The sequence below is a fragment of the Mauremys reevesii genome, linkage group 7, assembly GCF_016161935.1.
Source record: "Mauremys reevesii isolate NIE-2019 linkage group 7, ASM1616193v1, whole genome shotgun sequence".
Taxonomy (NCBI): domain Eukaryota; kingdom Metazoa; phylum Chordata; order Testudines; family Geoemydidae; genus Mauremys; species Mauremys reevesii.
The window spans coordinates 31216384-31243052 of NC_052629.1; the positions used below are offsets into that span (position 1 = coordinate 31216384).

The window sequence follows — 26669 nt, forward strand, 5'->3', positions numbered from 1 at the left end:
GGATCCTAATCACCTAGAAAAGCTTTCAGGAAACATGTTTCCCTTCTGTGTGACTTCATTTCACTGAAGAAGAGTGGAGGGAAATTCCGTTGGCTTGGATACTATGAATGAGAGATTTCCTTGAGCACTGGAATATGTAAACTCCTAGTTAATCCTATTGTTTTTGGGTTTTTTTAAAGTTAGTCATTCTTTGAGATTTAATAATTACTATATGTAGAAGTTATTGGTTACAAGTGCCTTCTTTCCACATTATAGGTCCAATTTCTTCATAAATCTTTGTTAAAACAACAAGAAGAACACACCAGGATAGCTTTGTTGGAACAACAGGTACCAAATTACATTCTAAAGTTTTAGTTGGTTTAATAAGTCATTAATTAATGCATGTGACACTTAAAATCCTTAAATCTTATTATGCACATAAGGTTTTCTAAAATATGACATCTTCAAAGTACATGTTAAGAACTGATGGCTGATAAAAGCAGCAATTCATTCATATTCTAATGTTGGAGCTTTCTCAGTATAATGCATGTGAGAACAAAGTTCAGATGTGAGACTTGCCTGACGAGGCTGCAAAAATTCTATATGAATTTTTAGTTCCCCAGTTAACCCTTGTCAAAGTATTGTTGTGGTAGATTTCCCCACATGTAGCAAAGTAATCTTTGCCTTTCATATTATTGCTGTACTCTGTAGTATGTTATTGGTGGTAATTTCAGTCTAATTACAGGCTTACTGATTACATGCAGGCTTTGGATAAAATCACTTTTGCTTTAAAGCTGTTCTGAAATCATATGGACACTTCCTTACAATCTTAAATCTATGCTGTTTTATAAATAAACTTTATTTCAATAGACAACCTCTCCTTCCAGCCGCTTTAAATAAATAAGCTCTTGTTTTGACTGTTCACATCACTGAATTATTTTGTCAGAGCAAATTTGTAACAAGGAAAGGAGCTAGAGAAATTTAATACAGTAATTTAAGCAGATGCTACCAGGCCTATATAATTAATAGTCAAACATAAACATGTGAACTACACTATGTCAATTAAAATGAAAATCCAATATTCTAGCTTTAAAACATCAATTAACTTCAGCACTCTCTAAGAACAGACAAACTAAAATGTGTTCTTTTCCCAACAAAACATTGATCTCAATAGTTCTGTTCCTTGCATTTCCCTGCACTCTTCTTGCTGTCTAAACTTTCCTCCAACTTTATTTTTTTTGTTCATATATTTTAAAGATACTAGAGTATATGTGTATAAAATTAATATGCGCACCCATGTACTGTTTAGAAAATGGTCATTGTGGTGTTGGGACCCAAGTTTAAGAGATCAGCAATGTCAAGTTTGTAGTATTAATGTCTTTCAATGTCATCTTTGTTTAACTTTGAGAAGAATGTTGAGGTGGCAGTTGTTTCTATTTTCTAACCAAAGGTTGAGCCATATGGTCTTCCATAGTATGTTCAGAGTCAAACACTTAAGACTTCAAAATCTCTTCCTGCAGACACACTGCTTTATAGCAATGTGTAAAGAGAAACTGCACCATTTATACTGTTGTAATTTTGTGCAGCAACTCAAACAGTCCTAAAATATAAATAAAATGTATTCAACCCCTAACATTTAACAAAATGAAAACCATCCAATCAATCAAAACAAATGGGTGGAGGGAGGGATGGAACCCTGGAACTCCTGGCCCATAGGAGTCTATGCTTCTACCACTGAATTTAGTGGAAACAGGCTTGCTCCTCAGGTTTTAGATGGTATTGAAAGAAGACAATGTATTAAAAATGCTAAAAGACTTATTTACATACTTGTCTTATGTCCTGATGGAAAACTGTTTCATTCCCAAAGGATAACAGCAGCTTTCAGCTATTTACTATCTAATGACCACGCAAGAAATAGTAATTGGGGGCAGAGTAAACATGGCTGCTTGCTGAGAATGTTATGCCTGAGGGAGTAACTGGTATACTAAGAGGATGATTTATGTTTGTGGAACATGGGAAACTAGAATCAAAGGTCAGGATGCCCGTTCTGGATACAGCTCTCCTTTTGATGGAACCTTAGAATAATATTATCATCTTAGTACTCAGCTGATTTCTAACACCATTTAGCATATTGACACCATTTACTAGTGGTTGGATTAAATTCTGTCCACCTTCCTTAATGTTTGTAGAAGATGCTTTTCATCTACTAATGGCCTATTGTTCTCGTATTTTCTATATGTGTATTGTGTTTTGATTTTTTTTGACATCTATAAATCTTCAGTGGCTATGTGGCAAGTCTAGCTGTTACAGGATAGTATCTTGTGAAACTCCTTAGTCTTGTGTCTCCTTAAAATTCTATATATTTTAATGGAAAGCATGGTCACAATATGCAAGCGCAGATGTCATTAGTATTAATAGGAGTTATACATGTGCAGTGCATAAAGCCAATGGCCTGATACTGTCCTTGAGGAGTGAGATACTTTTGCCACCCACATTGCCATGTTGTCATACTGTAGTCACACAGTGACTAATGCCATTTTCAGCATCTTTAGAGCCCAGTGTTGTAGCTTAACATTTAATAGATTAATGTGCAACCAGTCAAAAATTGAAACTTATCTCCAATAGTAATTCTTATTCTGTAGTTCTAGCTCTGTAACTTCTCATTTTTTCTCGTCGGATTTACCAGATCCAAATGTGTACTGCAGATTTTGAGAATGAAAAGCTTGATCGCCAGAACTTGCAGCATCAGTTGAATAAAGTTCTTAGGGAGCTACGCAAGGCAAGGGAGCAAATAACACGACTGGAGCCCTTGGTGAGTGCTGAATGACTTACAGCTGAATTCAAGCAGTATGCCTTCACCAGGGGTCTTATTTCTGTACATATGCATGGAACTCCTGTACGTGATGGAGCTGCTTGCACTCATCAGTGAGAGAATAAACCCCAAAGCCTGTAGATCACTCAATAGAAAAACTGAGGAGTAGGTAAGAGTAACTTAGTAAATCCCTGGCTACGTGATTCTCCTGAAGTTCTCCTTCCCATGATTGTGTGTCCTAGACTATAATTTTTTTGAAGCTACTTATTGGTCGTGGTTTTGTGCATCCTTCTCTTCATTAGGTTTGTTCGGTTAATTTAGATCACTTACATATACACAGTCTCCCTTAGCTGGCTGCTGCTCCCTCTAATTCAGTTACTACAGTAGTGGGTGGCTGTCTAACCCTAAGGTCAATAGCAATATGTAGTATGTGTCATTTGTCAGAGACTGATCTGTTCTTCATTTTGCCACCCCCCCCCGGCTCCAAAAGCCACTTGAGCAAGAGGGACTAGAAGGATGGCACTAGCACTGCAGTAGTTTTATCTGAAGCCAGTTTAAGAGACTAATACCATGGCCTTTGCAGTCATGCAAAAGACTGGTGCTGCAGGCAAATGGCACTAGAATAAAAATGTTTGTTTTCCTTGAAGGTGCTCATTCCTTCTTTCCCAACCCCACTGTAAAATGGTAGAACAGAACACTTCACAAGAAAGGGTAAAAGAAACCGTATTTACACTCTGCTGTATCTTATCCCAAATGCTGTATTTTTCCCATGCTCCTGCAGGCCACACTCTTCTTGTTAAAGCAACAGGTCTTGCCCTAAGAACAGCAGTTAGCTGTATACTGGTTGGTGGGTGGGGAAGAACTATTCATGTCTTTGGTATCGCAGTGCCCCTCAGCTTTAACAGGAACAGTGGTCACTTCTGATACACGTTGTGGGGAATGGAACTGCTGCCAGGGAAGCTAGTGTTCTGTGTACCTAGAGCAGCAGTACTGCTAGATGCAGGGGAACAGATTACTAGCCAGCCTGAAACTTGCTCGTTACAGAATATTGGGCTGCCATATTCCTGCAGCCTTGTACTTCAATGTAAATGCAGTTTGCAAGCCAGTGGCTGTGAACATCCATGTGCTAGAAGCTCTTCAGAACAAGGTACTAATAGTTCAGCCATCTTTGGTGTATACTCTTGGATTGTGCTCAACTTTTCTTGTTTCCCCACAAAATTGATATACACAATAATTTAAAGAGACATAAACTTGAAACTTAGTCAGGTTCAAAAAGAGTTAAAAGAAATGTTAGGAACTACAACTGCACTCAGAGCCCATTAGCAATATTTGTGGTTGTACAGCTAATTGCATTGCTGTGTTTAAATGTTCTCTCCCCAAATGCTGTGTGTGTGCAGGACTTCACCCACTGGATACAACTGTGCTGTCAAATGCACCCTGTATAGTACACTTTAGGCTGCCAATTTTATGTGACTATAATGGCTTCAATTGAAAACTTTTTTTTCAGAAACTCCAAGAATTTGGACATACAGAGCCATCAAACGGTTTGCAAGCAGCATTTGAAGATATGTTGACAATAAAAGACAAAAATCCCTCACTGAAACGTTCAAATCTACTTGATGAAAGCTTCCTTGAGTGTCCCAAATGTAAAGTACAGTATCCAACAAGCCAGCATAGAGAGTTACTAGCTCATATTGATTTCTGTGCAGATTAAGCTCCAAATGGAATTGCATATGTATACTGCATTTTAAATGCAGCCAGGATTCTGTCCTACAAAAGGAAAAAATGGCTTTTTAACTCCTTTTCTTTTTTTAAGGTTGTATAAAAGACTAGCACATTAGTTTCATATTCCAATTTAACAAGAATGGAAAATTATTGTAATTTATTTGGCTTTGTATAAATATTTCACTCAGCATTTTTGTGAAAAGGTATCTGGAACCACAAGTTCAGTGAATGAGAATTTATCAGAAATAGGAATATTTTAAAATGGTAAACTACTGACTTTGTTTTTGCACTATTAAACTATGTATTGGGGCCAGTAGAAATAACAGCTAACTCCCATAAAGGGTCTTCCTTTGTTTCCCATACCCAGCTACCTTGCTCCACATAAACAGGCCTCAAAATGAAGAGTGACATACTTCTAGAGCCTCATAGCTAGAACCACCATAATTGAGAATAGCTATATAAATTTGGTTTTGGCCCTAATACAATAATTGCATTCCACTAGAGAATAGGTTCAACATCTTGATACCATAAACTGTTTTGCAAGAGGAGTTAAGATGTTTTTTCCTACTGATGGGTGGTGTTTTCAATGTGTGTCTTACTCAGCACTCGCTCCCTTGTATCAAACAATCTGGCATGAGCTAAGGCTGTTGTGGAATTGGTGGTCAGTGAGCAAACTCTTCTCAAACCAATATTAAATGTGGAAAACAAATTTCTTCCCAGCAAATATTAGTCTACTGAAAAATTGGAAGCCCTAGTTTCAGAGAGCAACCAGGCACCTTTTTAGAAGCTGAAATGTCAGTTTATTATGTTGAAGCACACTCCTGTTTGCACTTCTATATCCTACTTCTTAAAGTTGGGAAATGTAACTTACCAGAAACCCTGTTTTACTTCTCTGGGGGTTTTAAGAGTCCCTATTTTGCAAATGGAATATTAATAAAATGCAGTTGGGTTTCTCATTCTGAAGTCACTGTACTTATTTTATTTTTTTAAATAATAAGGAAAACTAATAAAGGCTTGCACACTGGTAGCGCAAATTATTCCCTTTGCAAAACTGTCACTGTTATTAGTGTTTTGCTCTATTTGAACCTGCGATGGATTACTTATATGTAAGTAGAAATGTCTAACTAATAGTGCTTAAATACTAGATTAATCTTGAACTTTCTTAGAATTGTTTCTATCTTGAACAGTGGGGTCTTTTTATAAAAAGGTTAACTTCTTACCACATACCTGTGAGTACCTAGGAACATAGGAATTGCCATAATGGATGAAATGCCATGGTCCATCTTGTCCAATATCCTGTCTCTGACAGTTGCCAGTACCAGATGGTGCAAGAACCCCATAGTAGGCAGATGTGGAATAAACTACCCCAATGAAGGTCTCATCCTAATAGTTAGAGATATGTCTTAAATCTTGAAGATTGAGGGGTTTTGTTCTTTCCAAAACTTGGTTTGCATTTACTGTTATAATGCTGGATGATACCATTATCCATCCCTTTGAATCTTACCAAGTTCTTGATCTCTGTGATGTTCTGTGGCTTAGTTCTACAGTCCAATTACACATTGAGTGAAAAAGTATTTTCTCATCAGCGTTGAATTTAACTTTCAATTACTCTGAATTGTCACCCTGTTTGTGTGATGAGACGGGGAGAACAGAAGCTCCCAATCTCCCTTCTCCATCGTTTGTTATTTTATATACTTGTATCATGTCTCCTTTCTAAGGCAAATGATCCCAATCAGTCTCCTTCATGAGTTTTTCCATGCCTCTAATTGATTGGCGCCCTTCTCTGAACCCTTTTTATTTCTGCAATATCCTTTTTGAGATGGGGTGGTCAGAACAGCACTCAGTATTCCAGGTGAGTGCTTACAATCAATATATATAATAGCATAAAAATATTTTCCATGTTATTCTCCATTCTATTCCTTATGCACCCTAATATCCAGCTTGCTTTTTTGACTACAGCTGATCACTGAGCAGAAGTCTTCATCAGGTTGTCCTGAGGCCCAGGTACCTTTCCTGATGGGATAGTTAATTTAGAAACCTGGAAGCATATGAGCAGTTCATTTCTCCCCCTCCACCTCTCATTCTGTATTACTTTGCATCTATCAAAATTGAGCTTCATCTGTTGTCATGATGCCCATTCACCTCCTTTGGTTAAGTCCCTCTGAAGTAGAGTGAGGTGAATAATGGGGTGTTCAATTCGCTGGCTATTTTGAAATTTTTTTTATAAAAGGTGTTTTGGGTCAAACTAAAAATGACATTTTTCAGTGAATCAGTAGAAAATTTGAATGAAAACTAATTCAGCTGTTTCAGCAGTGTCAAAATGAAACATTTTGGCTATGGCTACACTTGCACTTCAAAGTGCTACCGCGGCAGCAATTTGAAGCGCTAAGTGTAGTCAAAGCGCCAACGCTGGGAGAGAGCTCTCCCAGCGCTGTCCGTACTCCACCTCCCTGTGGGGAATAACGTACAGCGCTGGGAGCCGCGCTCTCAGCGCTGGGGCTTTGACCACACTGGCGCTTTGCAGCGCCGCAATTTGCAGCGCTGGAGAGGGTGTGTTTTCACACCCTGCTGCAGCGCTGCAAATTTGCAAGTGTAGCCATGGCCTTTGTTTTGCATTTTCACAAAAGCAAAGGAAACACAATTCAGAAGACGAAGGTGTGGGGAGGGAGGTAGTGCCTACCGTATAAGCTTTAACCTAATGGATGGTTATTTCCCCCTCCCCACCGTGTAGCAGGGATTTGCATTTGGGTCTCCCCCACTGCAGGCACATGCCCTATGGGATATTCTGGCATGGGGGTTGCCTCACTCTCCTCTTGAAGCTGTTCTGCTTTTCATAACCAATTAGTTATTGGAGCAGGAACTTGAACTTGGATCTGTTATATCCTGGGTAAGTGCTGTACCTACCAGGGTATAGGGTCATTTTCGCTCTTGTTCCCTGGCCTAATGACTACATTGTCATTCATAATAGGTGAGAACAGATGTTTTTTCTTTAATGAAAGAGTTGCATAGCAACCCTTCAGTTGCAGCTATTTTCAAATACCAAGATCATCATCCTTTAAAAACCACCATTTCAACTCCTAACCATATGTTTGCTCATGCAAGTCCGTCTTTGATTTCCGTGTTCTTATCTGTTTCTTTGCTAAAACCTCCTTAGTTTATTGCCTAGCTGTTTTATTTGCCATGTGCAAATAAGACTTTAATAAATGTCTTCATGCAAGAAATGCAATAAACAATCTGTTCCCAACTATTCAATTAAAATTCAGTCAGACGGCACATTGTTTAACTATACATGTGAGGAAGACTATCAAGTTGAAGCACACACACATTTAGAGTTAGTCATGCATCACCGCGCACCTGAAAAGAATCATGGAAATGAAAACACAGTGCCTTGAAGGGATTTATGGAGAACAGATTCTCCCTCTGAAGTGTAGCAGAGAAGGGACGGAGGATTACACAGTGAAAATATGCCAACCGTGCTAATGTAAAAAGCATTTTAATATTGACCAATCACATGCTGTAAATTGGCTTGCACTGTCACATCCTGTTTTGATACAACTCAAAGAGCTTTTAAATCTACGCAGCCAGTTTGGATTGAACAAAATTAAAGACTGTGGTAACAAGCTACTATGTGATCACATCCTTACACTTGAGATTTTTACCTTATTTAAAGTTATGGTTCCACATCCACTAACTAGGGTCCTTGATTTCAAAAGGGTTAACTTTAAATAATTAAGAGAATTAGTTAGGAAAGTGGACTGGACTAAAGAATTCAAGGATCTGAATGTGGAGGAGGCTTAGAATTACTTTTTCAAAGTTACAGAAACTATCTAAAGCAGGGGTCGACAACCTTTCAGAAGTGCTGTGCCGAGTCTTCATTTATTCACTCTAATTTAAGGTTTCGTGTGCCAGTAATACATTTTAATGTTTTTAGAAGGTCTCTTTCTACAAGTCTACAACATATAACTAAACTTTTGTTGTATGTAAAGTAAAAAGGTGTTTTAAATGTTTAAGAAGCTTCATTTAAAATTAAATTAAAATGCAGAGCCCCCCAGACCCGTGACTGGGACCCAGCCAATGTGAGTGCCATTGAAAATCAGCTCGCGTGCCGCCTTTGGTGAGCGTGCCATAGGTTGCCTACCCCTGATCTAAAGCTTATATCCCAAGCAAGGGGGAAAAAATTCATATGGAAAGGTTTCAGACCAAGCTGGATGAGCAAGCATCTCAAACAGGTGATTGGGAGAAAGCCTACAAAGAATGGAAGATGAGATGGATCAGCAAGGAAAGCTACTGCTTGGAGGTCAGAAAGTGTAGGGATAAAGTGAGAATTGCCCAAAGCCAAACAGAGTTGGAGCTTGCAAAGGGAATTAAAACCAATAGTCCCAGGTTCTATAGCGGTATCAATAAGAACAAAACAAGGAAAGAAGTGGGACCACCAAACATTGATGATGGGGTGAAGATTAAAGATCATCATGGTGTGGCCAAACTCCTAAACAAACACTTTCTCAGTTTTTAATGAGGCTAATGCACAAGGGCCTGTAAAAGGGATTGTTTTTTATCTTCATCTGAAAAAATCTCACCAATATAGTTTTGGTAGCTGTATTGACCTTTTTCTTATATACAGTACACATGATACTCCAGCTGCAGCTACCGCCCCAGACCCTTTTAATCGACTGCAGAGCCCTAGGGTAGCAGCAGAGCCCAGGCCCTTTAAAGCTCTGCCAGAGCGCGGGGTAGCAGTGGCAGCCGGGAGCCCCCTCCGATGGTGATTTAAAGTGCCTGGAGCTCCGCTGCGGTAGCCCTTTAAATCACCCCCAGGGCTCCCAGCTGCTGCTACCACAGCCCCAGCCCTGGGCCTTTTAAATCCTGATTTAAAGTGCCCTGGAGATTTAAAGGCCCCGCCTCTTCTGTTAGAGGCCATGCCCCCTCCTAAGGACTCTGGTGTACTGGTGAGTCCTTTAAGTTACTTTCACCCCTGATCGGAGCTGGTGCCCCCTGGAGAGTAACAGCCCCATGTCCCAGTCTGTCACGAATGATCCCCCAAACCCTGTCCATGCCTTAGCCTCAGGGCCGGCTCTAGGTTTTTTGCCACCAAAGCTAAAAGAAAAAAAAACCCTGATGGAGTACCACCCCAAGCGCTTGAATGCTGCCCCTTGAAGGCCTTTGACCCTGAGCAGCCCCAGGCACGGTGAGTTCAAATCCAGCCCTTGGCAGAATCTGAACTGAATCTAGGAACCTCTTACTCCATCTGCCTTTGCCAAAGGGGGTTGTACTGGGGGAGATGGAACCTGGGCCCAGCAGAGGGTGCAGATGGGGCTGAACCATTTGAAAAGACAATAATTGAACGTGCAAATGCTTGCTAGGAGGGGTGAATATTGGGGTGGAAGAGACAGACTGGGGTGGGGTGGGGGGTGGGGTACAGTGAGAAGTGGGGTGATTATAGGGAGCGGGATACATGAGCCTGGCTGGATAAGGGGGGTCAGTGGGCTCAGGTGCTTGGAGGGTGTAAGTGGGGGGGGCTGCTGGGATGGGGGACGTGGGGACGGGAGAATAGTGCAGGACAGCTGTTAGCCCCACATTCCCCTCCCGTGGGCATGGCAGGACCCGGGAGCTGCCTATCAATAGGTTGGACCCCCCCATCCCTGCCCCTCATGTGAGCTGGGTTTGGAGGGACTTGCCCTGCTGGAATTTCTGAGCCCCTCTCCTTGCTCCAGTGTGAGGCAGGAGCTGGCAGGCCCCTGTGCCCACGTACAGGGTGGGGAGCTGAGCAGGAACATGCTGGGACCAGGCCCCCACATGCCCTGCAGAGCCGGGGCACAGAGCTGAGGCCAGGCGCACTTGATGCACATCACAGGCTCTGCAGCACTGGGGCGGGGGCTGGGGGGAGCAGTTCACACCTCTCAGAGCTACTGGCTCAGGCTGTATCCCCCCCGTGTTAGTCTGGATCTGTAAAAAGCAACGAAGAGTCCTGTGGCGCCTTATAGACTAACAGATGTACTGGAGCTTTTTGCCTGCATATTTATAGCCGCCTGTGGAAATTTCTACCACATGCATCTGACGAAGTGGGTATTCACCCACGAAAGCTCATGCTCCAATACGTCTGTTAGTCTATAAGGTGCCACAGGACTCTCTGCTGCTTTTTGAGAAAGGGGGATCCTAGACAGGAAGGATGGGCCCCACCTAAACCAAAATGGAGCCAGGTTGCTGGCACTTAACATTAAAAAGGTCGTAAAGTAGTTTTTAAACTAGGGGCTGGGGGAAAGCTGACAGGTGCAGAGTAGCATGTGGTTCGGACAGAGACATCCCTTAGGGGAGGATCTATTAATGGCGATTCTCTATGTCCTAGTGAGGAGGAGAGGATGGAAATGACAAAATACAGGTAGGATCTGATGAGAAACAGTCAAATGAAAGAGAGTCCCATTCAATTACATCACGTAATGGCAGACAGCTAAAAAAATGATAATTTTTTAAAGTGCTTATATACCAATGCTAGAAGTCTAAATACTAAGATGGGTGAACTAGAGTGCCTTGTATTAAATGAGGATATTGATATAATAGGCATCACAGAAACTTGGTAGAATAAGGATAATCTATGGGACACAGTAACAGCAGGGTACAAAATATATCAGGAGGACAGAACAGGTTGTGCTGGTGGGGGAGTGGCACTATATGTGAAAGAAGGCGTAGAGTCAAATGAAGTAAAAATCTTAAATGAATCAAACTGTATCATAGAATCTCTATGGATAGTAATTCCATGCTCGAATCATAAAATTATAGCAATAGGGATATATTACCACCCACCTGACCAGGGCCGCCCAGAGGGGGGGGCAAAGGGGGCAATTTGCCCCGGGCTCCGCAGGGGCCCCCAAGAGAAGAGCGGAGGCTCCCGCCTCCGCCCCTCTCCTGGAGCCTCGGCGCATGAAGCGCCGAGTCTCCGGCCGAGCCCCTGAGCCGCCCGAGCCGTGGTGAGGCGGGGCTGGGAGCTCCAATGGGGCCTGAGCCCCGCCCGCTCAGAGCGGCGTGGGAGGGGCGGGCAGCTGCCTCCGCTCGGCGTGGAGCTCCCAGCCCCGCCCCTCACCACGCGGCTCTGAGCGGGACGGAGCTCAGGCCCCGCGGGCGACGCGCTCGGTAAGGGGCCGGGGCCGCGGACGGGCGGGAGAAGCCGGGGCCGGGGCCGCGGGCGGGCGGGCGAAGCCGGGGCCGGGGCCACTGGCGGGCGAAGCTGGGGCCGGGGCCGCTGGCGGGCGGGCGAAGCTGCGGCCGGGTGGGCGGCGGCGGCCGGGCGGCGGGCGGGCGGGGCCGCCGGCGAGGCCAGGGCCGGGGGGGAGAAGCGGGACCCGCCGCCAAAGCGCAGCCCGGTCTTCGGCGGCGGGGAGCCCCTTCTGTTCCGGGACCCGCCGCCGAAGTGCTCCGAAGACTTCGGGGCACTTCGGCGGCGGGTCCCGGAACGGAAGGGCCCCCCGCCGCCGAAGACCCCGGGCCCCCGGAATTCTCTGGGCGGCCCTGCACCTGACCAGGATGGTGATAGTGACTGTGAAATGCTCACGGAGATTTGAGAGGCCATAAAAATAAAAAACTCAGTAATAATGGGGGATTTCAACTATCCCCATATTGACTGGGTCCATGTGATGGGATGCAATGATAAAGTTTCTTGACACCTTAAATGACTGCTTCTTGGAGCAGCTAGTCCTGGAACCCACAAGGGCAGAGGCAATTCTTGATTCAGTCCTAAGTGGAGCACAGGATCTGGTCCGAGAGGTGAATATAGCTGGACCAGTTGGTAATAGTGACCATAATATAATTACATTTAACATTCCTGTGGTGGGGAAAACACCACAGCAGCCCAGCACTGTAGCATTTAATTTCAGACAGGGGAACTACACAAAAATGAGGAAGTTAGTTACACAGAAATTAAAAGGTACAGCACCAAAAGCGAAATCCCTGCAAGCTGCATGGAAACTTTTGAAAGAGACCATAATAGAGGCTCAACTTAAATGTATACCCCAAATTAAAAAACATAGTAAGAGAACCAAAAAAGTGCCACCGTGGCTAAACAACAAAGTAAAAGAAGCCGTGAGAGGCAAAAAGGCATCCTTTAGAAAGTAGAAGTTAATGGTAGTGAGGAAAATAGAAAGGAGCATAAACTCTGGCAAATGCAGTGTAAAAATATAATTAGGAAGGCCAAAAAAGAATTTGAAGAACAGCTAGCCAAAGACTTAGAGTAACAGCAAAAATATGTTTAAGTACATCAGAAGCCGGAAGCCTGCTAAACAACCAGTGGGGTCACTGGACGATCGAGATGCTAAAGGAGCACTCAAGGATGATAAGGCCATTGCAGAGAATGTTTTGCATCAGTCTTCACAGCTGAGGATGTGAGGGAGATTCCCAGACCTGAGCTATTCTTTTTAGGTCACAAATCTGAGGAACTATGCTAGATTGTGGTGTCATTGGAGGAGGTTTTGGAACAAATTGATAAACTAAACAGTAATAAGTCACTGGGACCAGATGGTATCACCCAAGAATTCTGAAGAAACTCAGATGCGAAATTGCAGAACTACTAACTGTGGTTTGTAACTTATCATTTAAATCAGCTTCTGTACCAGATGACTGGAGGATAGCTAATGTGACGCCAACTTTTAAAAAGGGCTCCAGAGATGATCCTGGCAATTACAGGCCGGTAAGCCTGACTTCAGTACAAGGCAAACCAATTGAAACTATAGTAAAGAACAGAATTATCAGACACAGAGATGAACACAATTTGTTGGGGGAAGAGTGAACATGGTTTTAGTAAATGGAAATCATGCCTCACCCATCTACTAGAATTCTTTGAGGGGGTCAACAAGCATGTGGACAAGGGGATCCAGTGGATATAGTGTATTTGACAAGGTCCCTCACCAAAGGCTCTTAAGCAAAGTACGCTGTCATGGGATAAGAGGGAAGGTTCTCTCATGGATCAGTAACTGGTTAAAAGAGGAACAAAAGAGTAGGAATAAATGGTCAGTTTTCAGAATGGAGAGAGGTAAATAGTGGTGTCCCCCAGGGGTCTGTACTGGGGCCAGTCCTGTTCAACATATTCATAAATGATCTGGAAAATGGGGTAAACAGTGAGGTGGCAACATTTGCAGATGATACAAAACTCCTCAAGATAGTTAAGTCCCAGGCAGACTGCGAAGAGCTACAAAGGGGTCTCACAAAACTGGGTAACTGGGCAACAAAATAGCAGATGAAATTCAATGTTGATAAATGCAAAGTAATGCACGTTGGAAAACATAATGCCAATAATACATAAAATATGATGGGATCTCAATTAGCTGTTATCACTCAGGAAGGAGATCTTGCAGTCATTCTGAATTGTTCTCTGAAAAGATCCACTCAAGGTGCAGTGGCCATCACAAAAGCAAACAAAATGTTAGGAATCATTAAGCAAGGGATAGATAATAAGACAGATAATATCATATTGCCTCTCTATAAATCCATGTTACGCCATCTGTCACAGAGTCCCCGAGCAATGCTCTGGAACTGTTCCCCACAAAACCAGTTGGGACTTTGGGGAGCCTCCTCTCCCTCGGAGCAGACTGTCTTCAGGGCAAGAAGCTCACACAGCTTCACCTTCCTGGGTCTGACCTTGGAGCATTCAGCATCTTCTGTCCCTCCATGCGCTTCCCACAGCGAGTCCGCCTGGGCGGGGTCCTGGGGAAGCCAGAGAGTCTTGCAGTCAGACGTGACTCTCAGCCAGCCAGTAAAACAGAGGTTTATTAGATGACAGGAACACGGGCTAAAGCAGAGCTTGTAGGTACAGAGAACAGGACCCCTCAGCCGGGTCCATCCTGGGGGCAGCAAACCAGACACCCACGTCTGCACTCACCCCTCATCCCCAGCCAGCTCCAAACTGAAACCCCCTCCAGCCCCTCCTTTCTGGGCATTGTCTCTTTCCCAGGCCAGGAGGTCACCTGATCTCTTTGTTCACCTTTAGCTATTTCCTTGTAGGGGGGAAGGGCCCCAGCCATTTGTTGCTAGGAGACAGATTGTTGGCCCTTTATGCACACTGGAGACTTAAGAAATGCATAGGGGAAACTAGCGCACCCACACAGTATTCAGAGGAAACATTAAGAACAGTCCCACTTTGTCATACCCACATCTTGAATACTGTGCTCAGATCTGGTTTCCCTGTCTCAAAATCATATATTGGAATTGGGGAAGGTACAGAAAAGGGCAACAAAAATTACTAAGGGTATGAAACAGCTTCTGTATGAGGAGAGCGGCAAAGAGTCCTGTGGCACCTTATAGACTAACAGACGTTTTGGAGCATAAGCTTTTGTGGGTTAATACTCACTTGCCCACATGCATCTGACGAAGTGGGTATTCACCCACGAAAGCTCATGCTCCAATAAGTCTGTTAGTCTATAAGGTGCCACAGGACTCTTAGTCTGGATCTGTGAAAAGCAACAAACACGGCTACCCCTCTGATGTATGAGGAGAGATTAATAAGACTGGGACTTTTCAGCTTGGAAAAGAGATGACTAAGTGGTGATATGATAGAGGTCTATAAAATCATGACTGGTGTGGAGAAAGTAGATAAGGAAGTGTTATTTACTCCTTCTCATACCACAAAAACTAGGGGTCACCACATGAAATTACCAGGCAGCAGGTTTAAAACAAACAAAAGGAACTATTTATTCCCACAATGCACAGTCACCCTGTGGAACTCTTTGCCTGGGATGTTATGAAGCCAAGACTATAACAGGGTTCAAAAAAGAACTAGGTAAGTTCATGGAGGACAGGTCCATCAATGGCTATTAGCCAGGATGGGTAAGGAATGGTGTCCCTAGCCTCTGTTTGTCAGAGGGTGGAGATGGACGGCAGGAGAGAGATCACTCGATGATTCTCTGTCCTGTTCATTCCCTCTGGGGCACCTGGCATTGGCCACTGTCAGAAGACAGGATACTGGGCAGGATGAACCGTTGGTCTGACCCAGTCTGGCTGTTCTTATGTTCTTATCTACATACAAGTGATTTGCTGTGTGGGGTGGGACACAGGCTCTGCCCCTCTAGAAGCTGCCAGTTCCCATCTGCTCTTAGTGACCAAACTCCCTCCCCCTGGAGTCTGTTCTGTGCCCTGTGTGGGGGGTATTTGTTCCTGCCACCTCCCCAAACCTGCCTCACCGCGTGGCACCAACTCACCGCCCCACCCCGGCTAACTCGCTGGGTGTTCACACTGCCCCCTGCAGGAGGGGCTGGGCACTGGAGGGGCCGGAGAGGGGCCAGCCCAGCAGTTAGGGGCTGGCCTGGGACCCAGGAGCCCTGGGGTCATTCCTGGCCCTGCCACAGACTTTCTGTGACCCTGGGCCAGTCACTGACTGTTCTGGGCCTCTCCCACAGCTGAGCCATGGGGACAATGTCCCAGCCCTGCCCCACAGGGGAGGGGGATGAATGCAGCAGAGAGGGGGAGGGGCTCAGAGACTTGGGGGCCAGAGAAGCCCCTTAGGGAGATTGATGGTGGGAGCAGCTGGGAGGCCGAACTGTGCCTGACCCCTGGAGTCTGAACCCCCTTCTCCAGTGAGGTCCTGGGGGGGGCAGGGCTCAGGCCCATGGAGGTGGGGAAGGGGGACGCTCAGAAATTCTGCCCGTGGGGCCAGCCCCAAACCTTCCACTGGGGCTAAATTTACCCCAAAGAAAACAGAGACCCCCCCCACACACACACCCGTCCTGCCCTAGCCAGCAGCAGAGGGGCGAGGCACCAGGAGAAGGGGAAGGGGACGGCGACAGAGGGTCCCAGTCCCATTGCTGGGGGTCCTGCTCTGGTGGAGACTGGTCCCTGGGCTGGCCCTGCTCTCCAGCTGCCCCGGGGCCATGGCAGGCACCAGGTGAGTCCTGCAACCCGACCCCAGGCCCTTGCTCTGCCCCCTACGAGGGAGAAGTAGGGAACCAAGCCCTGCTGGGACTGGCTCTGTCTGGCGACTGATGATGCTGCCCAGACCCAGTGCTGACTGGCCCCTGGGCTGGGGGTGCCCAATCCCTAGGGCTGTGGGCAGCATCCTGGGGCTGGTGCTCGGAGCTGGACAGAGAAGGTCTCAGGCTGCGGGGGGTCTCAATGAGTTTCCAGATCTCTCCCTCCCGAGCAGCGATGGGGGCAGGTTGGATCCTGGGGGCTGGGAGCCGCTGGGCTGGGGCTCTGCTAGTGACACTGACGGTGCTGAGAACCCACCTGGCTCATTGCATGGAGCCCCCAGGTGAGTAGAGATCCCAGCGCCCCGGGGAGCCCCGTCCTGGGCATGCTCTGGTTGTATTCGGGGGGCTCAGACCCCAACACCCCGGGGAGCCCTGTCCTGGGCAGGTGCTGGGTGTATCCGGGGGGGGGGGTCAGACCCCAGTGCCCCGGGGAGCCCTGTCCTGGGCAGATGCTGGGTGTATCCGGGGCGGGGGTCAGACCCCAGTGCCCTGGGGAGCCCTGTCCTGGGCAGGTGCTGGGTGTATCCGGGGCGGGGGTCAGACCCCAGTGCCCTGGGGAGCCCCGTCCTGCCTGTGCCGGTGTCTCCCTTGCACAGTGTCTTTGCCCTTGTGCCCAGCTCAATCTCTGCCCTACGCCCCCCCCCCCAGGTCAGTGTTACTGTCACTCCACCCCCCCAGCCCTGCCTGCCCACCGGGCTCCCCTGGGACTGGAAAGGGTTCAGGGCAGGGGGGGGCTAGGGGCTCTGGCTGTCCCCCCCGAAGGGCTGCGAGCCCTGGGGGCAGAAGGGGGAGGGGCAGCTGGGGGCACCTGAGCTGACCCCTCCACAGGGCATTTCGTGTTCCAGGGGAACTGTGAGTGTCAGTTCACCAATGGCACCGAGCGGGTCCGGTTCCTGGAGCGGCACATCTACAACCAGCAGCAGATCATGCACTTCGATAGTGACCTGGGGGTGTACGTGGCGGACACGGAGCTGGGCCGGCCCGACGTCAAGCTCTGGAACAGCTTGCCTGGCTTACTGTCAGACATGCGGACTGCGGTGGACTGGTTCTGCCGGTACAACTACGAGGCACGTAAGCCTTTCACCATCGACCGGAGAGGTGAGTGCAGGGGCAGGAGGTGAGTGCTCCTGCACTGGGGGGCGGCAGGGAGAGGGGTGGGGCCAGGACACGGGGTCATGGGCAGGGGGTGGGACACATACAGCAGGGGGTAGGGTTACGGTTAGGGGGCAGTGCAGGGAGTGGGGTCAACCAGCGGCAGGTACGGGAGGGAACCAGGGTCTGGGAATGGCCAAGATCATGTCCCCGGGTCTGGCTGCGGCGTCCCCTGGCTGCAGGGCACAGAGCCCCAGGCCCAGGTCAGTCCCTGAGGGGGAGTGACTGACCCTTCCCCCACTCCCGGCCCCCCACCCCTCTGAGGGGTTCAACTCCCAGCGCCCCCCACTCAGACCCCCCGGGGCAGGCAGCTGCTACAGCTCCTACCCCACTTCCTGGGCTGGGTGGGGCCTGACGATGGGGCAGAACTTTCCACCCCTCAACCCCGCTTCTCCCCCCTCGGGATCCCCTGGTTGGGGGTGGGGACAGCTGAGACCCTGTCTCCCTGGGCCTCTAGCGTCAGACAGTCCCTGGCTCCATCCCCATGGGGTGACAGGACGCAACTTCCCTCGGGCCCTTTCTGCCAGAGCCTGCCCAGCGCAATGGGGGGCAGGAGAGAACTAGCCGGGGGAGTAGATGGGGGGCTGGGGCCTGTCTCTGGGGCAGGGGAGCATCTCTTCTTCCTCAGCACCCTTCTATCTCCTGCCCATTTCCCAGTCCCCTCTCTTCCTCCCAGTTCAGCCCGAGGTGACAGTTTTCCCCACAAAATTGGGGTCCCAGCCCCACCCCCACTTGCTGGTTTGCTCTGTGATGGGGTTTTACCCCGGGGGGATCGAGATCAAGTGGCTGAAGAACGGGCAGGAGCAGACGGCCGGGGTGGTGTCCACGGAACTGCTCCAGAACGGAGACTGGACCTTCCAGATCCTGGTGATGCTGGAGATGAGCCCCTGGCGAGGGGACGTTTACACTTGCCAGGTGGAGCACATCAGCCTGCGGGACCCCCTCATTGTGCACTGGGGTAAGAGCCTTTGGGTGTGGGGCAGCCCCTGAGCCCGCAGGGGCAGCCCTTGGGGGATGGGCCTGGGTCAGAGCGCTCACACAAGCCCTGATAACCCAAATCTATCGACCTGGACTGGGAGCTGACGTCCATGGGCTCCAAAATGCTGTGGAGACACATCCTGAGTGGGGCAGTGACGGGGAGAGGAGAAAAGTCTCCATAATTACGAGTTGTCTGGAGAAGGGAGATCGAGAGCGTCTGTTCTCCCTGTCTCACCGCACAAGGACAAGGGGACACTCAGTGGAATGGAAAGGGACAAATTCACACCTGGTAGAAGGAAGGACGTTTCCCACACACTGTGTAATTAAGAACATCAGAACAGCCGTACTGGGTCAGACCAAAGGTCCATTCAGCCCAGTATCCTGTCTACCGACAGTGGCCAATGCCAGGTGCCCCAGAGGGAGTAAACCTAACAGGTAATGATCAAGTGATCTCTCTCCTGCCATCCATCTCCACCCTCTGACAAACAGAGGCTAGAGACACCATTCCTTACCCATCCTGGCTAATAGCCATTAATGGACTTAACCTCCATGAATTTATCCAGTTCTCTTTTAAACGCTGTCATAGTCCTAGCCTTCACAACCTCCTCAGGCAAGGAGTTCCACAAGTTGACTGTGCACTGTGTGAAGAAGAACTTCCTTTTATTTGTTTTAAACCTGCTGCCCATTAATTTCATTTGGTGGCCCCTAGTTCTTATATTATGGGAACAAGTAAATAACTTTTCCTTTTCTACTTTCTCCACACCACTCATGATTTTATAAACCTCTATCATATCCCCCCTTAGTCTCCTCTTTTCCAAGATGAAAAGTCCTAGCCTCTTTAATCTCTCCTCATATAGGACCCGTTCCAACCCCTAATCATTTTAGTTGCCCTTCTCTGAACCTTTTCTAATGCCAGAATATCTTTTTTGAGATAAGGAGACCACATCTGTATGCAGTATTCAAGATGGGGGCATACCATGGATTTATATAAGGGCAATAAGTTATTCTCCATCTTATTCTCTTTCCCTTTTTGAATGATTCCTAACATCCGGTTTGCTTTTTTGACTGCCACTGCACACTGCGTGGACATCTTCAGAGAACTATCCATGATGACTCCAAGATATTTTTCCTGATTAGTTGAAGCTAAATTAGCCCCCATCATATTGTATGTATAGTTGGGGTTATTTTTTCCAATATGCATTACTTTACATTTATCCACGTTAAATTTCATTTGCCATTTTGTTGCCCAATCACTTAGTTTTATGAGATCTTTTTGAAGTTCTTCACATTCTGCTTTGGTCTTAACTATCTTGAGCAGTTTAGTATCATCTGCAAACTTTGCCAGCTCACTGTTTACTCCTTTCTCCAGATCATTTATGACTAAGTTGAATAGGATTGGTCCTAGGACAGACCCTTGGGGAACACCACTAGTTACCCCGTTCCATTCTGAGAATTTACCATTTATTCCTACCCTTTGTTCCCTGTCTTTTAACCAGTTCTCAGTCCATGAAAGGACCTTCCCTCTTATCCCATGACAACTTAATTTACTGGGCCTTCGGTGAGGGACCTTGTCAAAGGCTTTCTGGAAATCTAAGTACACTATGTCCACTGGATCCCCCTTGTCCACATGTTTGTTGACCCCTTCAAAGAGCTCTAATAGATTAGTAAGACATGATTTCCCTTTACAGAAACCGTGGCGTGGCGCTCAGGGGGGGCGAGGGCTTGGGCAGCATGGTGCAGTGCGGCACAGCACTTGGGGGAGTGGGGGGCTTTGGCGGCACAGCACTCGGGGGGATGGGAGCTTGGGCAGCACTGCGCTTGCGGGGGGAGTGATATGACGAGGCAGCGCTTTTTTTTTTGCTTGGGGCGGCAAAAAAGTTAGAGTCGGCCCTGGGCATTACATTAGCTATCTTCCAGTCATTCGGTACAGAAGCCAATTTAAAGGACAGGTTACAAACCCTAGTTAATAGTTCCACAACATCACATTTGAGTTCTTTCAGAACTCTTGGGTGAATGCCATCTGGTCCCGGTGACTTGTTAATGTTAAGTTTATCAATTAATTCCAAAACCTCCTCTAGTGACACTTCAATCTGTGACAATTCCTCAGATTTGTCACCTACAAAGGACGGCTCAGGTTTGGGAATCTCCCTAACATCCTCAGCCATGAAGACTGAAGCAAAGAATCCATTCAGTTTCTCCGCAATGACTTTATCGTCCTTAAGGGCTCCTTTTGTATCTCGATCATCCAGGGGGCCCCACTGGTTGTTTAGCAGGCTTCCTGCTCCTGATGTACTTCAAAAACATTTTGTTATTACCTTTTGAGTTTTTGGCTAGCTGTTCTTCAAACTCCTCTTTGGCTTTTCTTATTACATTTTTACACTTAATTTGGCAGTGTTTATGTTCCTTTCTAATTACTTCACTAGGATTTGACTTCCATTTTTTAAAAGATGCCTTTTTATCTCTCACTGCTTCTTTTACATGGTTGTTAAACCATGGTGGCACTTTTTTAGTTCTTTTACTGTGTTTTTTAATTTGGGGTATACATTTAAGTTGGGCCTCTATTATGGTGTCTTTGAAAAGTGTCCATACAGCTTGCGGGGATTTCACTTTAGTCACTGTACCTTTTAATTTCTGTTAAACTAACCTCCTCATTTTTGCATAGTTCCCCTTTCTGAAATTAAATGCCACAGTGTTGGGCTGTTGAGATGTTCTTCCCACCACAGGGATGTTAAATGTTATTTTATTATGGTCACTATTTCCAAGCGGTCCTGTTATAGTTACCTCTTGGACCAGCTCCTGCGCTCCACTCAGGACTAAATCGAGAGTTGCCTTTCCCCTTGTGGGTTCCTGTACTAGCTGCTCCAAGAAGCAGTCATTTAAAGTATCAAGAAATTTTGTCTCTGCATTTCCTCCCAAGGTGCCATGTACCCTGTCAATATGGGGATAATTGAAATCCCCCACTATTACTGAGTTCTTTATTTTGATAGCCTCTCTAATCTCCCTTAGCATTTCATCATCACTATCCAGGGCCACCCAGAAGGGGGGGCAAGTGGGGCAATTTGCCCCAGGCCCCGCAGGGGCCCCCACGAGAGTTTTTCAGGGCCCCTGAAGCAGGGTCCTTCACTTGGTCTGGGGGCCCCGGAAAACTCTCGCGGTGCCCGGGCTCCTGGAGCGTCTTCCACTCCAGGTCTTTGACGGCGGGGGGTCCTTCTGCCCCGGGGCGGAAGGACCCCCCACCGCCAAATTACTGCCTAAGCGGGACCCGCTGCCAAAGTGCCGGGTCTTCGGCAGTAATTCGGCGGTGGGGGGCCCCCGCCGCGAGTCTTTGGGGCACTTTCGTGGTGGGTCCCGGGGCAGAAGGAACCCCCACCGCTGAATTACCGCGTAAGTGGGACCCACTGCCAAAGTGCCGGGTCTTCGGCGGTAATTCCGCGGTGGGGGGCCCCCGCCGTGAGTCTTTGGGGCACTTTGGTGGTGGGTCCCGGGGCAGAAGGACCCCCCACCGCCAAATTACCCCCAAGTGGGACCTGCTGCCAAAGTGACGGGTCTTTGGCGGTAATTCGGCAGTGGGGGGCCCTCACCGCGAGTCTTTGGGGCACTTTGGCGGCAGGTCCCGGAGCGGAAGGACTCCCCACCACCGAATTACTGCCGAAGCGGGGGGTCCCCCACTGCCGAAGACCCCAGGCCCCCTGAATTCTCTGGGTGGCCCTGTCATGATCACTGTCCTGGTCAGGTGGTTGATAATAGATCCCTAATGTTATATTCTTATTAGAGCATGGAATTACTATCCACAGCGATTCTATTGAACATGTGGATTCATTTAAGATTTTTACTTCATTTGAGTCTACATTTTCTTTCACATATAGTGCCACTCCTCCCCCTCCCCCCCCCGCATGACCTGTTCTGTCCTTCCAATATATTTTGTACCCCGAAATGACTGTGTCCCATTGCTTGTACTCACTCCACCAGGTTTCTGTGATGCCTATTATATCAATATCCTCCTCTATCATGAGGCACTCTAGTTCACCCATCTTATTATTTAGACTTCTAGCATTTGTGTACAAGCACTTAAAAAAGTTGTCACTGTTTATTTGTCTGTCCTTTTCTGATGTGTCTGATTCTTTATGTGAATGTTTCTCGTCTGATCTGGCCTGTACATTATCCTCTTCCATCCTCTGCTCCTGACTATAACGTAGAGAATCTCTATCAATAGAATCTCCTCTAAGAGAAGTTTCTGTCCGATCCACGTGCTCCTCTGTAGCAGTTGGCTTTCCCCCTTCTCTTAGTTTAAAAACTGCTCTGCAACCATTTTAATGTTAAGTGCCAGCAGTCTGGTTCCACTTTGGTTTAGGTGGAGCCCATCTCTCCTGTATAGGCTCCCCCCATCCCAAAAGTTTCCCCAGTTCCTAATGAATCTAAACCCCTCCTCTCTACACCATCGTCTCATCCACACATTGAGACTCTGAAGCTCTGCCTGCCTATCTGGCCCTGCGCGTGGAACTGGGAGCATTTCTGAGAATGCCACCATAGAGGTCCTGGATTTCAGTCTCTTCCCTCTTTCCTCTAGGACTTCTCTCCTAGCCTTCCCTATGTCATTGGTACCTACATGTACCACGACCACCGGCTCCTCCCATTACTAACACCTGCCTTTTCCTAGCAACTGGAGTTCCCTCCCCAGGAGAGGTAACCTCGGTGCGAGAGGCAAACCCAGCACCATCTGGAAGGAGGGTCCCAACTGTGGGAAGGTTTCCCTCTGCTCCCACTGACTGCTCTCCTCTGAGCCTTTCATCCTCCTCAACAGCGCAGGGGCTGTCTGACCGGAGGTGGGACAAATCTACAGTGTCCCAGAAAGCCTCATCAACATACCTCTTTGAGCCTGTGAGCAGAGCAAGGTTCTGCCACTGAGCCCAAGAGCAGAGCAAGGTTCACACAGAGACTGGCTATTTCCGTGTTCCACAGACTATCCAGGGCTAGACTCAGAACCGTCCTTGGGTTGGGCAAATCGGGGCAACCACTCCAGGCCTTGGGGGGGCCGGTGCGATTGGCAGGTGCGATTGGTCCCGGAAGAGATGAATCTGCCACTTCCGGATGGCCCTGGCTAGACCGGTTCATGCTGACAATGGACAGGGCTATCAGACCTCGTGCTGCTGGGCCTGAGCCGATCTCAACGATCACAGACCAGGAGGAGCCCTGACGTGGGGCAGATTGTCCCACAGCTGCACCTGAGGGCCCTGGCCCCCGGCTCTGCCCCAGCCAGCGCTGGTCACTGGCGTGGACGGGAGCCCGGCCCAGAGTCCCCTGGCTCTGCCCCAGGTGGCGCCGGTCACTGGGCAGACAAAAGCCTGGCCCGGAGGCCCCTGGCTCGGACCCAGCCGGCGCCGGTCACTGGGCAGACGGGAGCCTGGCCCGGAGGCCCCTGGCTCGGACCCAGCCGGCGCCGGTCACTGGGCAGACGGGAGCCTGGCCCAGAGGCCCCTGGCTCTGACCCGGCCCGCGCCGGTCACTGGGCAGACGGGAGCCTGGCCCAGAGGCCCCTGGCTCTGACCCGGCCAGCGCCGGTCACTGGGCAGACGGGAGCCTGGCCCGGAGGCCCCTGGCTCTGCCCCAGCCGGCGCCAGTCACTGGCGCAGACGGGAGCCTGGCCCGGAGGGCCCTGGCTCAGACTCAGCCGGCGCCGGTCACTGGGCAGACGGGAGCCTGGCCCGGAGGGCCCTGGCTCAGACTCAGCCGGCGCCGGTCACTGGGCAGATGGGAGCCTGGCCCGGAGGCCCCTGGCTCGGACTCAGCCGGCGCCGGTCACTGGGCAGACGGGAGCCTGGCCCGGAGGGCCCTGGCTCAGACTCAGCCGGCGCCGGTCACTGGGCAGACGGGAGCCTGGCCCGGAGGGCCCTGGCTCAGACTCAGCCGGCGCCGGTCACTGGGCAGACGGCAGCCTGGCCCGGAGGCCCCTGGCTCTGACCCGGCCGGCGCCGGTCACTGGCGCAGACGGGAGCCTGGCCCGGAGGCTCCTGGCTCGGACCCAGCCGGCGCCGGTCACTGGCGCAGACGGGAGCCTGGCCCGGAGGCCCCTGGCTCTGACCCAGCCTGTTCCATGTCCCTGTTTCAGAGGCGCAGTCTGACTCTGCCAGGAGCAAGATGCTGACGGGGGTCGGGGGCTTTGTGCTGGGGCTGATCTTCCTGGCGCCCGGACTCCTCATCTACCAGAAGAATAAGAAAGGTGAATGGCTCTGGGCGGGGCACCAGGGTGTCTCTAGGGGGATGTGGGGCTGGAGGGGCTCAGGGGAATCTAGGCCTGGCTGCAGGCTCCACCCCGCCCCCCCAGCAGGGGCTGCTCAGAGTCAGGGGCCTCTAGTCTCCTGGGGCCGGGGCTGGGTCAGACCCTCACCCCTCCTAGGGCAGGGACAGAGCAGGGGCCATGGGGAGATCTCAGTGCGGGGTCCCGGGGGCCAGGCTGGGAGCTCCCACTCTCCCTTCCCCCGGCCGAGGCCCCATGGTGGGACAGAGACCCTGACCCCTCGCAGTGCAGGGAGCTGCCCCTGCCCCGGGGCCATCCCTTCCCCCGGGGAAGGGATTCTGGGTCAGGGATTTACAGTAATAACGGGGGAGGGTGGTAACCCCAGGTCTGGGGGCCAGAGGGGGGCTGGGTTCCTAGTGAGGGGCGTTCCATGCCATGGGGCAGGGGCTGGAGCTCTGACCCCCAGAAACTGGCTCCCCCTACCCAGGGCTCTGACCATGTTTCTCTTTGTTTTTCAGGGTGCCCCGTTCCCCAACCTGTAGGTAATTTCAATTCTCCTCCCCTCATTAAACCCACCTCCCCCCACACTGAGCACAGGCTGCCTGGGGCACCCGTGGGGTGGCTGCTTCTGCCTCTCGGCCCATGACACCCGCCTGGCTCAGCCCTGGGGCAGCTGGGCAATGGGGAGTTGGCACCGCGGAGGTGGAGTCTGCAGCTCCCTCAGTCCCCGTTCAGGCCGATCCCCCAGCAGTTCAGGCTGCTCCCGGGGGCAGAGGGTCCTGGGTCCTGCCGAGCATCGCCCAGCCCTGCAGCTGCGGGGTAGAGTCACAGGGGGCGCCCTGGGGTCTGGCAGAGAAAATTCCCTTTACGTCCCTCTAGCCCCACTGCCGGGGGCTGATTTCTCTCCCTTCTCCCTGCAGGGCTCCTGAGTTAGATCCTGGGCGTTGGATCCCCCGGCCAGCAGGAGTTTCTGTCTGTCTCTCCCAGCACCTCGCCCAGCCTGGAGAAAGCAGAACCTGGGGCCGGTCTCTTCCTGTCCCCGTCTGCTCCCCACGCTCTGCCTGGCTCCAGCCCACACTGCCCCCACCTGGGGACCCGTCCCTGCCCCTCAATCCCAGCAGGGCCCTGCTGTCGAGTGGCTCACGAGTGTGGGTACCAGTCTCAGGGCACAGTTAGTACCCGGGGCACCAACCCCAAATTGGCTGAGCTCTGTACTGAGATTTCACCAATGTATTGGGTGTGAACTCCACAGGCCCTGTAACAACGTAACCGCGGAGCCACAGACAGTTCCCTGGGGCTCGCCAATCTGTCTCGCCACCCCGGCCAGCCTGCCCTTGTGATCCATCGATTGATCGTCCCTTCCTCCACAAATCACAGCGATATTCAGGTCACTTCCTGTCCCAAAGGGCCAGTTGCTTACCCCAGGACAGTTGCACTTTCGATCTCACCCCACAGATAATGCTTGTAACCAATCCTATAATAACCTCAGTACAGATTTGTTAATGAAGACAAAGCACTGGGAGTTCTTTACAAAGTTAAAGCAGATCACACACACACCAGGGAGCTACAGCCCTAGCGGCCCAAAGGTCACAGAAACTCCTGTAAGAAGCAAGCCCTGTGTGTGCTGTGGGGCTGACCCGGGCACAGCCAGGGGATCTGGTGCTTATGTCTGGTCATTCCTGCCCCTTCCCATCCAAGCAGCATCCAGCGAGGGATTTCTCCTGGACGGGGGTTTTCAGGCCCTTCCTCCCCATGTTCAGGCTGGTGGGACGAGCGCTCCTGCACCTCTCCTCTTCATGGGGGCGTGGGGGGGGGCATCAACAAAGTCTTTTGTCCTCTGAGG

The 26669-nt window shown here is 49.5% G+C and overlaps 2 protein-coding genes across 6 annotated transcripts in view; both read left to right on the forward strand.

Annotated features, from left to right (window-relative positions):
- Positions 1 to 5472, forward strand: part of CEP55 (centrosomal protein 55) — a 36562-nt gene extending 31090 nt beyond the window's left edge. For all 4 annotated transcript variants that reach the window (XM_039482657.1, XM_039482655.1, XM_039482658.1 and 1 more), the window contains exons 7-9: positions 256 to 327; positions 2666 to 2791; positions 4299 to 5472. In XM_039482657.1, the coding sequence (XP_039338591.1) occupies positions 256 to 327; positions 2666 to 2791; positions 4299 to 4505 (405 nt within the window). In that variant the 3' untranslated portion in view covers positions 4506 to 5472. The remainder of the gene's footprint in view (positions 1 to 255; positions 328 to 2665; positions 2792 to 4298) is intronic.
- An 11127-nt stretch (positions 5473 to 16599) lies between these two features.
- On the forward strand, positions 16600 to 26562 carry LOC120368561 (H-2 class II histocompatibility antigen, E-S beta chain-like). Of its 2 annotated transcripts, none has more exons than XM_039480731.1 (6): positions 16600 to 16742; positions 17290 to 17559; positions 18290 to 18571; positions 24698 to 24808; positions 25345 to 25368; positions 25747 to 26562. In XM_039480731.1, the coding sequence occupies exons 1-6, from the start codon at positions 16604 to 16606 to the stop codon at positions 25758 to 25760; spliced, it is 840 nt and encodes a 279-aa protein (XP_039336665.1). In that variant the 5' UTR covers positions 16600 to 16603; the 3' UTR covers positions 25761 to 26562. The 2 variants fall into 2 exon arrangements, with proteins under 2 accessions (XP_039336665.1, XP_039336666.1); XM_039480732.1 differs by having other exon boundaries at positions 25345 to 25364.
- Positions 26563 to 26669: the final 107 nt, after the last annotated feature.

Excerpts from the sequence above, each read along its gene's own strand:
- LOC120368561 (XM_039480731.1), top strand. The coding sequence starts at position 16,604 with ATGAGTTTCCAGATCTCTCCCTCCCGAGCAGCGATGGGGGCAGGTTGG. Across the intron at positions 16,743-17,289 it reads TCATTGCATGGAGCCCCCAG|GGCATTTCGTGTTCCAGGGG; the intron begins GTGAGTAGAGAT and ends ACCCCTCCACAG. Across the intron at positions 18,572-24,697 it reads CCCCCTCATTGTGCACTGGG|AGGCGCAGTCTGACTCTGCC; the intron begins GTAAGAGCCTTT and ends TCCCTGTTTCAG.